A 13,549-nucleotide genomic window follows, 5' to 3' on the forward strand; every position below is an offset into this window, starting at 1 on the left:
AGAAACCAAAGCCCAGAGGTCAAATAACTTGTCCAAGAGAACACAATTAGGAAATCGTGGATTGGTGTTAGGTCAAATAACTTGTCCAAGAGAACACAATTAGGAAATCATGGAGTGGTGTTAAATGCATAAGAGGAATAGTTGAAGATAAGGCTGGAAAAACAGGTCAGACATTAGCTGTCAGCCTAAAGAATTTTTGACTCAATTCTGAAATAAATGGGAGCCACAAAAGGTTTTTAAGAAATAAGCTATACAATTAGAGCTATGTATCAGGAAGAGTGAAAGGTGGGCAAAAAGATAGGAAAAATAACTCACTCCAGGCAAAAGTGAAGAGGACTGAATTGACAGATGCATAAAGGAAGGAACAGATGCAAAAGTCTTTGAAGATTTAGAATCAAGAGCTTAGCTTCTGATTAGAAGCAAGGAATAAAAGAAATAACCAAAGATGACTTCGGGATTTTCATAATGGGTAACTGGAAAGAGTGCTCTCTTAATAGCTGAGATTGGGAAAATACCCTGCCGTATCCTCATAGCATTAGCAGATATTAATCTGTTTCCTAGATGTACAGTTTGCTTCCTCAGGAGACTGGGAGACAGCCCTCTACTTCTCTTCTATTCACCATGATATTACCTAGCACAGGGCTGGACTGAGTAGCTCCAAACAAATATTTGGTTATTTGAAAGCATATTCTTCATTTTAACAAAATGGCAATCATATTGTTGCAAATGGATTCTGAAGGGGAGCTAAAACAATTCTGAAAAAAATTGGTAGATAGGAAAATAAATTCAGAATGTGACCTAAAGAAAAGTAAGCATGAGAATGTGAACAAGGAGTCTAAAAGAAATATTAAATTTCTCATGGCATGAAGAATAACAAAGAGGTATGAGAACAAATCTTGGTACAGGTCCTCAAAAAGGCCATTGGGGAGTGGAAGTGAGCAAGGCATGGTATTGGGTTACAGATCTTGAGCGTAAGACTTCCTGGCATAAACAACCTTATTCACAAGAGGCCCAAACTATCAGTCCCTGCACTCAACAAAGCACTTCATTGTTCTTTTTTTAAACTGATAAATTAGAGCAACTGATGATAAAACAACCAATCTTAACTGTATCCATGTATTAAAAAAAATACATACACACAAACAAAATATACACACCTACTTGCCTCCATGACTCGTCAGGCCCACTCCTTTCCTTCCAACTAGAAATCTTAGAAGGGAGAAAGATAAAAGGAAAAGAGGAAGTAGGGAGGTTGGGGTCAAGAAAAAGAGAGAAATAAAACTGCAAAAATTCAGCTCACTCACTCCTGCTGGGCACAAAATAGCTGTGGCAGCAGAGGACCAAGCCATGCCCAGAGGATTAGATACCCACCATCTGGCAGGTCATACAGATACCCTTTTTTCCCAAGTAGGCCTTCAAAATCACTAATGCAGCAATTTTCAACGTTTTCTTTGTTTTAAGTGGAGACCTTTTCTTCAAAATTCTTATATGGAAGTTCAATATAAAACAGATACAAAGTGAAGCTACTCTGGCTGGATGAAGCAAAAATGGAAAACGAAAGCCTCAGCTGCTCAGCAACCTCCCTCCTGGGGCCAAGCCCCTGAGGAGGCATATCTGTGAAAATCCTAGGGTTCCAAGAGATGGATTCGTCCCAATTTAAATCTCATAATCTCAGTATGAGGGGAAACTTTGGTTCATACTTCTGCCTCAGCTTTTGCACCTATAAAAACTAACTAACCTATACTAACAGCTTGAAAATAGACTAAGAGCCATACTAACAAACAGTAACAAAAAATTTGAATTATAAAAAATATAAAGTATTAACAATAAATTTCTAAGACAACTTGAAAAGCATTTAGGAAATAAAAATTCTAAGAATTTTGAGACTGGAACATAGTTATGCATAGTTTGATATTTAAGGCATCCTAGGGAAGTATAAAAAATGCTTCTACTGCTATAGTACTCCTCTGGGTAACAAAAGCCAAGAGGACTCTGCTTGCGCTAGGCCCCTAGTAGGATAATTTCCTTTTGTTGTATTCAAAATATACAGTGAAAGTAAAGACACAAAAACATGAAAGATATAAACAACTAGAACTTCTTTAAAAAGTAATCCATGTCCCTGCTTTTAACTGCACTATATTTGAGACAGATGGCTTATGCAGAACAAAAAAGTCACCATCAGAGTGCAAACCCACCATGGTTAACAATAATCATAATAATTTTCATGCTTACTGTGGATTATAACAGATCCATAGGCTTTATGTACATTATCTCATTTGTTGGTTCACTGTAAAGATCAAGATAGAATTAACACTACCTTTTACATATTAGAAAACTTAGCTGACAGCAAAGAATATGATTTTTTATATAAAAGGGAAAGGTGTGTCATTCCTGAGCAAAAGAGATAGGCTAAGAAAGTAGATCAAGGTGACATCAGAATAGGAATGGTATTCATCACACCACCACGTTTCTAGGCTGAAACACATATATATTTAGTGAAACAAGAGCAAAGATGTACATGGACTGTAGGCCAGGATGTCCAATATAGTAGCCACTAAGCTTCATGGGGTAATTTAAATTTAGTTCATTGTTTGTACTAGCCACACGTCAATGCTCATTAGCCACATGTGGCTATTGGACAGCACAGATAAAGAACATTTCCATCATTTCAGAAAGTTCTATTCTATTCAACAGCATTACTCTAGCAGAAAACCCTTGAATGTATTAAAAGCAGCTGCAGGGACCTCCCTGGTGGTCCACGGGTAAGACTCTGCACTCCCAATGCAGGGGGCCCGGGTTCGATCCCTGGTCAGGGAACTAGATCCCTCATGCATGCTTCAAAAAAAAAAAAAAACAGACCCTGTATGCCGCAATGAAGATCCTGAGTGCCGCAACTAAGATCCAGGGCAGCCAAAATAAATAAATGAATAAATTTTTTTAAAAAAGACAAAAAACAGCAGCAGACCCTCAACAAATGCTTGGTGAGTGAATGAATGATAAAAGACAGACGGGATGCAATGAGACATTTAAAAAACTAGCCAGAGAAAGAGAAACTAATAATAATAGCTAACATTTACTGGGCACTTAACACAAGCCAGGTGCTTTATATGGACTAAATTAATCCTCAATAACAACTCTATGAGGGATTTACTGTAATTTACCTCATTATAGATGGGAAAACTAAGGATCTCAGAGGTTAAGTAACTTTCCCAAGATCCACAATTTGAATCCAGGCAGCTTAATCTAGAATCTAGAGCCTGTTTTTAATCATTATATTATACTATTCTACTTCTTATATAACAATTATATTTTTATTTTTTTTTAGATTTTTTTGATGTGGACCATTTTTAAAGTCTTTATTGAATTTGTTAAATATTGCTTCTGTTTCATATTTTGGTTTTTTGGCCACGAGGCATGTGGGATCTTATCTCCCCAACCAGGGATCGAACCTGCACCCCCTGCACTGGAAGGCGAAGTCTTAACCACTGGATCACAAGGGAAGTCCCTATAACAACTATATTTTTAAATTTTGCTGTCATGGAATAAAATTTGTTTAAAGTCAATCTTCCCATGCAATCACCAGTCAAGTTCATAGTGAAGAGAATAAAAAAAAGAAGTGGTGAATAAAAAAGATTGGCAGGAAATACGCCAAACGTTAACATTAGTTTGATCCCTAGATGCTGCGATTAAGGAAAATTTTTATTTTCCTGTTTTTGCTAATTCTATTTTCTAAATGTTCCATAGTGATGATGTATCCCTTCTGCAATAATAATAAGACAATAAAAATACTACTTTTTAAACAAGATGAAAATATAATCAGCTTAAGAATTCCTAAGCAGGGACTTCCCTGGTGGCGCAGTGGTTAAGAATCCGCCTGCCAATGCAGGGGACACGGGTTTGAACCCTGGTCCAGGAAGATGCCACATGCCGCAGAGCAACTAAGCCCATGCACCACAACTACTGAGCCTACGCTCTAGAACCCGCAAGCCACAACTACTGAGCCTATGTGCCACAACTACGGAAGCCCACATGCCTAGAGCCCGTGCTCCACAACAAGAGAAGCCACCAAAATGAGAAGCCTGTGCACTGCAACGAAGAGTAGCCCCTGCTCGCCACAACTAGAGAAAGCCTGTGCGCAGAAACGAAGACCCAATGCAGCCAAAAATAAATAAATAAATTTATTTTTTTAAAAAATTCCTAAGCAGAACATCAAATCAGGACTCAACCATCCCACTCTCAAACATTGTAGATGCCCCCTAACTGATCTCTTGGCTACCAGTCTCCCCAACACTAAACCATTCCACATTTGCCACCAGTTACCCTCTGTCATCTAGTCCCTGCTCAGAATCCAATACACAAAGCATAAAATAAAATATTCTTGGCTTTATGCAAAACATTTCTGAATAGTCTGGCCCAATTCTACCTTTCCATGTTTATCTACCAGTACTATCCCATCAAATCCTCTAGGAGAGGCATGATAGAAAGAGTTCTTCTAGAAGCATGGTAGAAAGAGCCCAGACCTCAGAGTCACAGACCTCAGCCAACACATAATCTCTTGGCCTCAGTTTCTTAAAGGGAGAATCGTTGTGAAGATTAAATCTTTTAATAGGTAAAGCATGCAGCATACGACAAAGACTTCAAGAAATGGTGGTTTTCTCATTGTTATTATTAGTCCAAAAAAATTTTTTTTTCAATCTGAAAGCAGTCATTGTTAATTAACTGACCAGATCACAAAAATAATCATCATAGGTATCTTAGTTCATCCTTCTAACAAGCTGTTGATCTGGTCCTCCCTGTTGCCAGCAACTCCACCTTCTACAAAATGGGTGGTCATTTTCTTCATTCCACCTCACGGAGAAGATAATTTGAAGGGTCACAGGAAGTTGTTTGCTTCTTTGAAGCATTTTCCAATGGTATAGGTCTCATAAATAGGATCCTCCATGTAGATAATGCCATATTTACCAAGAGATCAGGCAATCAGTGTATTATCTGTCAGGGCAATTTGCTTCTTGTTGATTTTGCCATAACCACACCTGAATTCATTTATTGAGTTCAGGTTCGGTTACCCCCACTAAATATATGGTTCCACAGTCCTCAGCATGTTAAATGGAGCTTTGTTGATCTTAACAAAGGTGCCATTGAAGACTTGGCAAAGGTAAGGAGCTGTAACATCTTTCAGACCTTTGGGCTCACACCACTGACCTCTGATCCTGATGACAGATGCCAATTTGGGTTCCACAGGTGCATAGAAGTTGCCAGCTTTTCTTACCATCCTAGCCATTAGAATCTCAGTTCTGTACATCTGCCTATACTCTTTGTGATAGCGCTTAGCTTCTTCATAGACAAGCTTCATCCTTGCCTTTTGAAGCATCTTTTGGGCAAACTTTTTCCCCAGGCACTTGGTCTTCAGCTCTGCAAAATTCCTTTACTTTTCCTTAAGGGTTTCTGGCACAGCAGGAACATTATTTTTCTCCTCGCCCGCACCCTCCATAACCAAATGGGTTTTTAATTCACTGACTCCTCAAAAAGCTTTGCACTTTTACCTCTGTGCTTTATTTATTATTATTATTTTGCTCCTTTCTGAGTTCCTTCGCTATCTTCTAAAATCCTATTAAAATTCAAGTTCCAGGGACTTCCCTGGTGGTCCAGTGGTAAAGAGTCCGCCTTGGGACTTTCCTGGTCATGCAGTGGTTAAGAATCTGCCTGCCAATGCAGGGGACACAGGTTCGAGCCCTGGTCTGGGAAGATCCCACATGCCGCGGAGCAACTAAGCCCATGCACCACAACTACTGAGCCTGCGCTCTAGAGCCCATGTGCCACAACTACTGAAGCCCGTGCGCCTACAGCCTGTGCTCTGCAACAAGATAAGCCACCACAATGAGAAGCCGGCACACCGCAACGAAAAGTAGCCCCTGCTCGCTGCAACTAGAGAAAGCCCACGCACAGCAACGAAGACCCTATGAAGCCAAAAAAATAAAATAAGTGTTCTCCTTAAACTGAAACTAAATCCTAGTCTTTAAAACAAACAACAAAAAAGAATCCGCCTTACAATGCTGGGGATGAGGGTTCGATCCCTGGTCAGGGAACTAAGATACCACATGCCACAGGGCAACTAAGTCCGTGAGCCACAACTACTGTGCTCGCATGCCTCAACTAGAGAGCCTGCGTGCCGCAAACTACAGAACCCACATGCTCTGGAACCCACGCACCACAACTACAGAGCCCACGCGTCCTGGAGCCTGTGCACCACAACTAGAGAGAAGCCCATGAGCTGCAAGGAAGATCCCATGTGCTGCAACTAAGACCCGATGCAGCCAAAAATAAAATAAAATAATAAATCTTCAAAAAAAAATTCAAGTTCCAGGTTGAGTCAACCTCCTCCAAGAAAGCTTTGCTGACTCTGCCAAGCTAATATGATCTCCGACTCCTTTGAAATTCTATATGACTTAAGAGTTTACCCAAGTGGTAGCATCCTGGCTGATTTTATTAGTTCTCTTTTCATGTATGTAAGTCCTAGATCTCCAATTAGAGTGCAAATTCCTTGCTAGCAGACATTCCATTTTACGTATACCTTTTTGATGTCTGACATCATTAGGCATATACTAGATGCTCAAAAAATTGTTAATCTGATTTGTGGGTAGGGAAAAAAGTCATAATAAAATTACTGGGACTTCCCCAGTGGCACAGTGGTTAAGAATCTGCCTGCCAATGCAGGCGACACGGGTTCGATCCCTGCTCCGGAAAGATCCCACATGCCACGGAGCAACTAAGCCCATGCACCACAACTACTGAGCCTGCACTCTAGAGCCCGCAAACCACAACTACTGAGCCCGCGCACCACAACTACTGAAGCCCACGTGCCTAGAGCCCATGCTCCGCAACAAGAGAAGCCACCGCAATGAGAAGCCTACACACCGAAACAAAGAGTAGCCCCAGTTCACCACAACTATAGAAGGCCCATGCACAGCAATGAGGACCCAACACAGCCAAAAATAAATAAAATAAATTTATTTTTTAAATAAATAAATAAAATTACTGGCTGAACATTTCTGTAGCGGACTAGGAAGCCAATAATTCTATACAAAGGTATAAAGTTTCAATTAATCAGTATAATCTAATTCCATAATTTTCTACCACTGACCACACATGTAAGTCATACTTAAGTTATATGATTTCTCTTTAGTCCAATATAAATATTAGCCTTAAACAACCCTAAGTAAATTGCACTTTTAACTTTTCCAACTCTCTTACACATATGCCCTACTTTAATAATATATTGACTTAAATTTTCTTATTTGGTTTCATTTAGAAATATACTCCCCTCACTAAAAAGTCAAGATAGGGGGCTTCCCTGGTGGCGCAGTGGTTGAGAGTCTGCCTGCCGATGCAGGGGACACGGGTTCGTGCCCCGGTCCGGGAGATTCCACATGCCGCGGAGCGGCTGGGCCCATGAGCCATGGCCGCTGAGCCTGAGCGTCCGGAGTCTGTGCTCCGTGGCGGGAGAGGCCACGACAGTGAGAGGCCCGCGTACCGCAAAAAAAAAAAAAAAAAAAAAGTCAAGATAGGGACTTACCTGGTGGCGCAATGGTTAGGAATCCTCTTGCCAATGCAGGGGACACAGGTTAGAGCCGGGGTCTGGGAAGATCCCACATGCCGCGAAGCAACTAAGCCCTTGCGCCACAACTACTGAGCCTGCGCTCTAGAGCCTGCATGCCTAGAGCCCATGCTCCGCAACAAGGGAAGCCACCGCCATGAGAAGCCCGCACACCGCAACGAAGAGTAGCCCCCACTCGCCGCAACTACAGAAAGCCCGTGCACGGCAAAGAAGACCCAATGCAGACAAAAATAAATAAATTTATTTTTTAGAAAAAGTCAAGATAGAGTGAGAAAGATTCATATACAGTAACCCCTTGGTATCTGCAGGGCATTGGTTCTAGGACCACCCCACCCCCTACCCTGTGAGGATACCAAAATCCACAGATGCCCAAGTTCCTTATATAAAAAGGCATAGTATTCACATATAACTACACATATGCATATACTCCCATATACTTTAAATCATCTCTAGATTACTTACAATACCTAATACAATGTAAATGTTATATAAATAGTTGTAAATACAATGTAAACAGTTGCTAGGCACAGCAAATTCAAGTATTGCTTTTTGGAACTTTCTGGAATTTTTTTCCCAAATATTTTCAGGCTGTGATTGGTTGAATCTGTGGATGCAGAACCTGCCGATATGGAGAGCTGACTGTACTAATTACTAGAAAGCAATGATTGTATAACCTTATTATACATACGAATAATTCTCCTTTAAAAAGGTAAACTATGTCTCCTCAAGTGAGTGCTAACAGTTAAGAGTAGATAGCCTGGGGGCATAATTTTATTTTTATTTTCACTGATTTAATTATGATTCCTCCTAAACCAATTTAAGAAAATTAAATAACAACTAAAATCATCTCTCTTGGATAAATTACCAATTCAGCAATAGGTAACAACAGTTCTAATGAGCTGCTACTAAGAGTAAAGCAATTTGAGAGACATAAGGAAGTTGCTTTATTTTTTAAAAATATTTTATTTATTTGCTTTGTTTATCTGGCTGTGCTGGGTCTTAGCTGCGGCACGCGGGATCTTTTAGTTGCGGCATGAGGGATTTTTAGCTGTGGCATGCAAACTGTTAGTTGCGGCATGTGGGATCTAGTTCCCTGACCAGGGATCAAACCCAGGTCCCCTGCATTAGGAGGGCGGAGTCTTAGCCACTGGACCACCAGGGAAGTCCCAAGTTGCCCTATTAAATGCAGTTAATTACCAGAAAACTAAGTCTCAGTAGCTAGAAAAAGACCTAGAGCACAGCTAAATCCCAGCAAGACAGATTTAGCATGAAATCTTGAATCCCTCTTTTCAGCTTTTAATACTATTCTAACAAGTCTCCAATAATGTTTCAGCTTTCTCACTGATCCCCAGAAGGAAGGAAAAGCCATTACCTAAGGATGTTGGGATGGGAGAGTCTATTCATGAGCTGCACTTCTTTCAGCATGTTTGCACGGTTACTGCTCAAAGTGTTCATCTTAAGAGCCATCACCTGGCCAGAAGCTCGGTGGCGCACCTAGAAAATAAAATGGGACAAAAAAAGAGGCTCAAGGGCGGCAGCTATATAATGAGGTCAAAGCCTCCAGGTGTAGAACATGCCAAGATGTTTTACTGCCAATTTAGATAAAGTAGACATGGTAAGGGATGTTTTTCTATAAACTCTGATTACATTAGGATCTCACTTCCATTAACAAAGATTTATTCCATCGAAGACCAAAATTGTTTCACATTAAACTGGCTAGAAACACATTGTTAATAATACCTCAAGAAATCATGTCTTTAAAATAAAAAAAAAAAAAACCTTAGGAAAAAATGGGGAAAATTTATTAGGCTGGTTTCTTAAGGCCAACATTGCTGAGTCTTAGCAAACTGAAAGGAAAAAGTCTCTTCTGTGGAATTTTAATTGTGCACAGAAAAGATTCATGCATAAGCCTTATATAACACATAATGAACTATAAAACTGTCTTTACAGGACACTAAACCCACATCCTCAAAATCTCCCCCAAGCACCATAAAATGTATATCTATAAGAAAAAAACGTATTGCATGTTAAATATAGAAAGAAGGCAGTGAATCCTTTGGAGCTAATACTGTAGTAACCCAACACAAAGTACCTTATAATTATTTACACACACTCAAGTCAGATATAAAAACATGAGCCACACCACTCACACTATTACCCATATGCACAGAGCAAAGTCTACTTCTAAAACATTCATTCTCTGTAGGTTCAATCTATTTTACATATAAAAATATTATTTTATAATTTCAATGCACACTCAACAGGTTTAAAAAGAAACACAATACTTGCAAGAAAATTAACTATGTTTTCAGCCTCTAAATGTGGTGTCAGTAGTAGCAAAATGAGACTATCAGAGAAAATATTTTGCCTTACCCAAAAAAAGCTCAATTATTCACTTAGATATGTGTTTCCTACTGAATTATGAATGAGGCAGTAGAAAAGTTATTAAGTACCAAGGACCTCATTACTTTCTGGTTAAAAAAAAATTCATTTCAGGGTTTCCCTGGTGGAGCAGTGATTAAGAATCCACCTGCCAATGCAGGGGACACGGGTTCGAGCCCTGGTCCAGGAAGATTCCACATGCCGCAGAGCAACTAAGCCCGTGCGCCACAACTACTAAGCCTGCGCTCTACAGCCTGCAAGCCACAACTACTGAGCCCACGTGCCACAACTACTGAAGCCCACGTGCCTAGAGCCCGTGCTCCACAACAAGAGAAGCCACCGCAATGAGAAGCCTGCACACGGCAACAAAAAGTAGCCCCTGCTTGCCGCAACTAGAGAAAGCCTGTGTGCAACAACGAAGACCCAACTCAGCCAAAAATAAAATAAATTTAAAAAAAAAAGAATGATTAAAAAAAAATTCACTTCAGATCATGCACAACAGGGACTTGCTATGCAAAAATGTCATCATCCTATGGACTTTCAGAGTATTGTTTCAGTATATTATTTCCAGTTGACCAAGTGGAAATTCCAGTAGAAATCATGACAATCTACTTAATTCTTCAATCTCCAGAAATTCTTTGACATGACGATAGCCCCAGAAGTTTAGTGTTAATATAGAACAGACATCACAGCTTATCTTAAAATTCAAAGAAACAATGCTTCAGAGTAGCCAGACATAAGAAGGGGAAGGAAGAAGCAAAACACTCAGAGCCACAGGAACCCTGAACAGAAGAACTGAGGCAGAACACTGGCTGTCTCTCCCCTCTTCTAGATCACTTAGTGAGATTTGGAACCCAACTCTCTTCCTAGTGCATCAATGATTCTGTTGTCATGTACCTCGTGATTGATGAAAGAGAAGTGGCTTTCCTTTTCAGATCCTGCATGGATAAGTTAAAAGAGACATTTATATACAAAGAACACACTGACAGTATTTTTCCAACTCTATTTACAGAAAACATCTGTGTTGTAATAAGCGCTCTCCATTCTGAAACTCACTCCTCTTTTTTTTTTTCATCATCTGAAAACTATCACTGAGGTTTTTTTTTAAAAAGTCTGCTTTTAAGAAAGTTTAATATTGGGACTTCCCTGGTGGCACAGTGGATAAGACTCCACGCTCTCAATGCAGGGGCCCTGGGTTCGATCCCTAGTCAGGGAACTAGATCCCAAATGCATGCTGCAACTAAGAGTTCACCTGCCACAACTAAGGATCTCATGTGCTGCAATTAAGGAGCCTGCGAGCTGCAACTAAGGAGCCCTGGAGCCTCAACTAAGGAGCCCACCTGACGCAACTAAGACCCGGTGCAACCAAATAAATAAATAAATATATAAATAAATAAAAGAAAGTTTAATATTAAAATAATGTGTGAAATTTAGGGATAAAAATCTGTTTCAAACTAATCATAAAAAACCTTACTTCCGGGCTTCCCTGGTGGCGCAGTGGTTGAGAATCTGCCTGCCAATGCAGGAGACACGGGTTCGAGCTCTGATCTGGGAAGATCCCACATGCCGCGGAGCCACTAGGTCCGTGAGCCACAACTACTGAGCTTGCACGTCTGGAGCCTGTGCTCTGCAACAAGTGAGGCCGCGACAGTGAGAAGCCCGCGCACCGCAATGAAGAGTGAGTGGACCCCGCTCGCCGCAACTAGAGAAAGCCCTCACACAGAAACGAAGACCCAACACAGCCAAAAATAAATAAATAAATAAATGTATTAAAAAAAAAACCTTACTTCCTTAAACAAGTGATGAACATGTCCATAACATTGTAGTTGTCTTTCATTTGCATAAAATATTTTTCTTCTTTCTTCTTAGCCCCTCAAATTCTACCTATCTTTGAAGGCCACACTCAAATATCCCCTTCCTCTCTGAAGTCTTCCTTGACTCTCTCTAGGAACTATTTGTGGTATCCCTCTTTATACTGCCTCAGAACAACATTCGGAACACCAGTATACCACTCACCACACAGTTCTGTACATAAATACCTCCTTGCTAGGCTACAAAGCATCTTGAGACCAGGCTCTATGTTGTATTTGTCTTTGTCTTGCAGAAAGCCTGGCACATCATAAGGTCACAGTGAAAACAACAGCAACAACAGTTAGTTAAATGATACTTCTAATGTACTTTCTAAGGACAGTGAATCATTTATTTATCCAGGTAATTTCTTTGGGGGGTGGTGCTTTTCTTTGTTTTTCTTTTTTTGGTGGCAGAGATTTGGGGGGGAGGATGCAAACAGAAAAGTAGTATAAGATTTGGCTTAAATTTTCTGGAGTTTACCATCTAGAAAGGGACAAACAATAAGCTATATGACTAGTCAGATAAGAAAGAGAATAAAGAATCAAATACAGCATGAGAGGTATTTATATGAATGTTGATGCACTTAGGGAAAAACTTCATGGGACTTCAGTGACACCTCCAAGAATTAACAGATTTGGATAGATTTTTTTAAAGTACAGAACAGACTACAGGTGATAAAGAAAAAAGTACCATCAAATTTAGAGGTTCACAGAATATAGGGAACCTGCCTAAATGCAGGAGGATCTTCATTCCAAGTTGTCAAAACCATGAAAATTAATTAGCCCTCAAATCTACTTAGATTTTCAGATTAAAGGGAAGGCCTATTTCTGCCTAAGTTTGTCCTCTACACATAGATCATCGTTACTACTACTAAGAGGATTCCCAAGAGATTGATATCTTTAAATATCTTTCTTTTTTTTTTTAATATATAGAATTGCCATATGATCCAGCAATTCTACTTCTGGGTATATACCCAAAATAATTGAAAACAGGGTCTTGAAAAAATATTTGTACACCCAAGTTCATAGCAGCATTATTTACAATAGCCAAAAGGCAAAAGCAATCCATCCATCGACCGATGAACAGATAAACAAAATGTGGTATATACCATAATGGAATATTATTCAGCCTTAAAAAGGAAGGAAATTCTGACACATGCTGCAACACGGATGAACCTTGAAGATATTATGCTACGTGAAGTAAGTTAGTCACAAAATGACAAATACTGTATGATTCCACTTATATGAGGTTCCTAGGGTAGTCAAACTCATACAGAAATAATGTAGAATGGTGGTTGCTAAGGGTTGTGGGGAGGGGAAGAATTTGGAGCTGTTTAATTGGTACAGAATTTCAGCTTTGCAAGATGAAAAGAGTTCTGGAGAGTGTAGCACAAAAACGTGAACTGAACTATACACTTAAAAATGGTTAAGATGGGGCTTCCCTGGTGGCGCAGTGGTTGAGAGTCCGCCTGCCGATGCAGGGGACACGGGTTCGTGCCCCGGTCCGGGAAGATCCCACATGCCGCGGAGCGGCTGGGCCCGTGAGCCATGGCCGCTGAGCCTGCGCGTCCAGAGCCTGTGCTCCGCAACGGGAGAGGCCACAACAGTGAGAGGCCCACGTACGGGAAAAAAAGGAAGGTAAGGAAGAAAAGAAAGAAGAGATGGAGAGAAAAGAGGAGAGGAGATGTGAGGAGCGAAGGGT

General features: G+C 40.3%; 1 protein-coding gene and 1 pseudogene across 12 annotated transcripts in view; both read right to left on the reverse strand.

Moving 5' to 3' along the window:
• The window catches only part of TESK2 (testis associated actin remodelling kinase 2), a 137,199-nt gene that overhangs the window by 59,045 nt on the left and 64,605 nt on the right, over positions 1–13,549 (reverse strand). For all 12 annotated transcript variants that reach the window (XM_067725929.1, XM_067725925.1, XM_067725928.1 and 9 more), the window contains one exon: positions 8,988–9,109. In XM_067725929.1, the coding sequence (XP_067582030.1) occupies positions 8,988–9,109 (122 nt within the window). The remainder of the gene's footprint in view (positions 1–8,987; positions 9,110–13,549) is intronic.
• LOC137218670 (large ribosomal subunit protein uL30-like) lies at positions 3,392–8,977 on the reverse strand (annotated as a pseudogene).

This window comes from Pseudorca crassidens, chromosome 2 (assembly GCF_039906515.1).
Source record: "Pseudorca crassidens isolate mPseCra1 chromosome 2, mPseCra1.hap1, whole genome shotgun sequence".
Lineage (NCBI taxonomy): Eukaryota > Metazoa > Chordata > Mammalia > Artiodactyla > Delphinidae > Pseudorca > Pseudorca crassidens.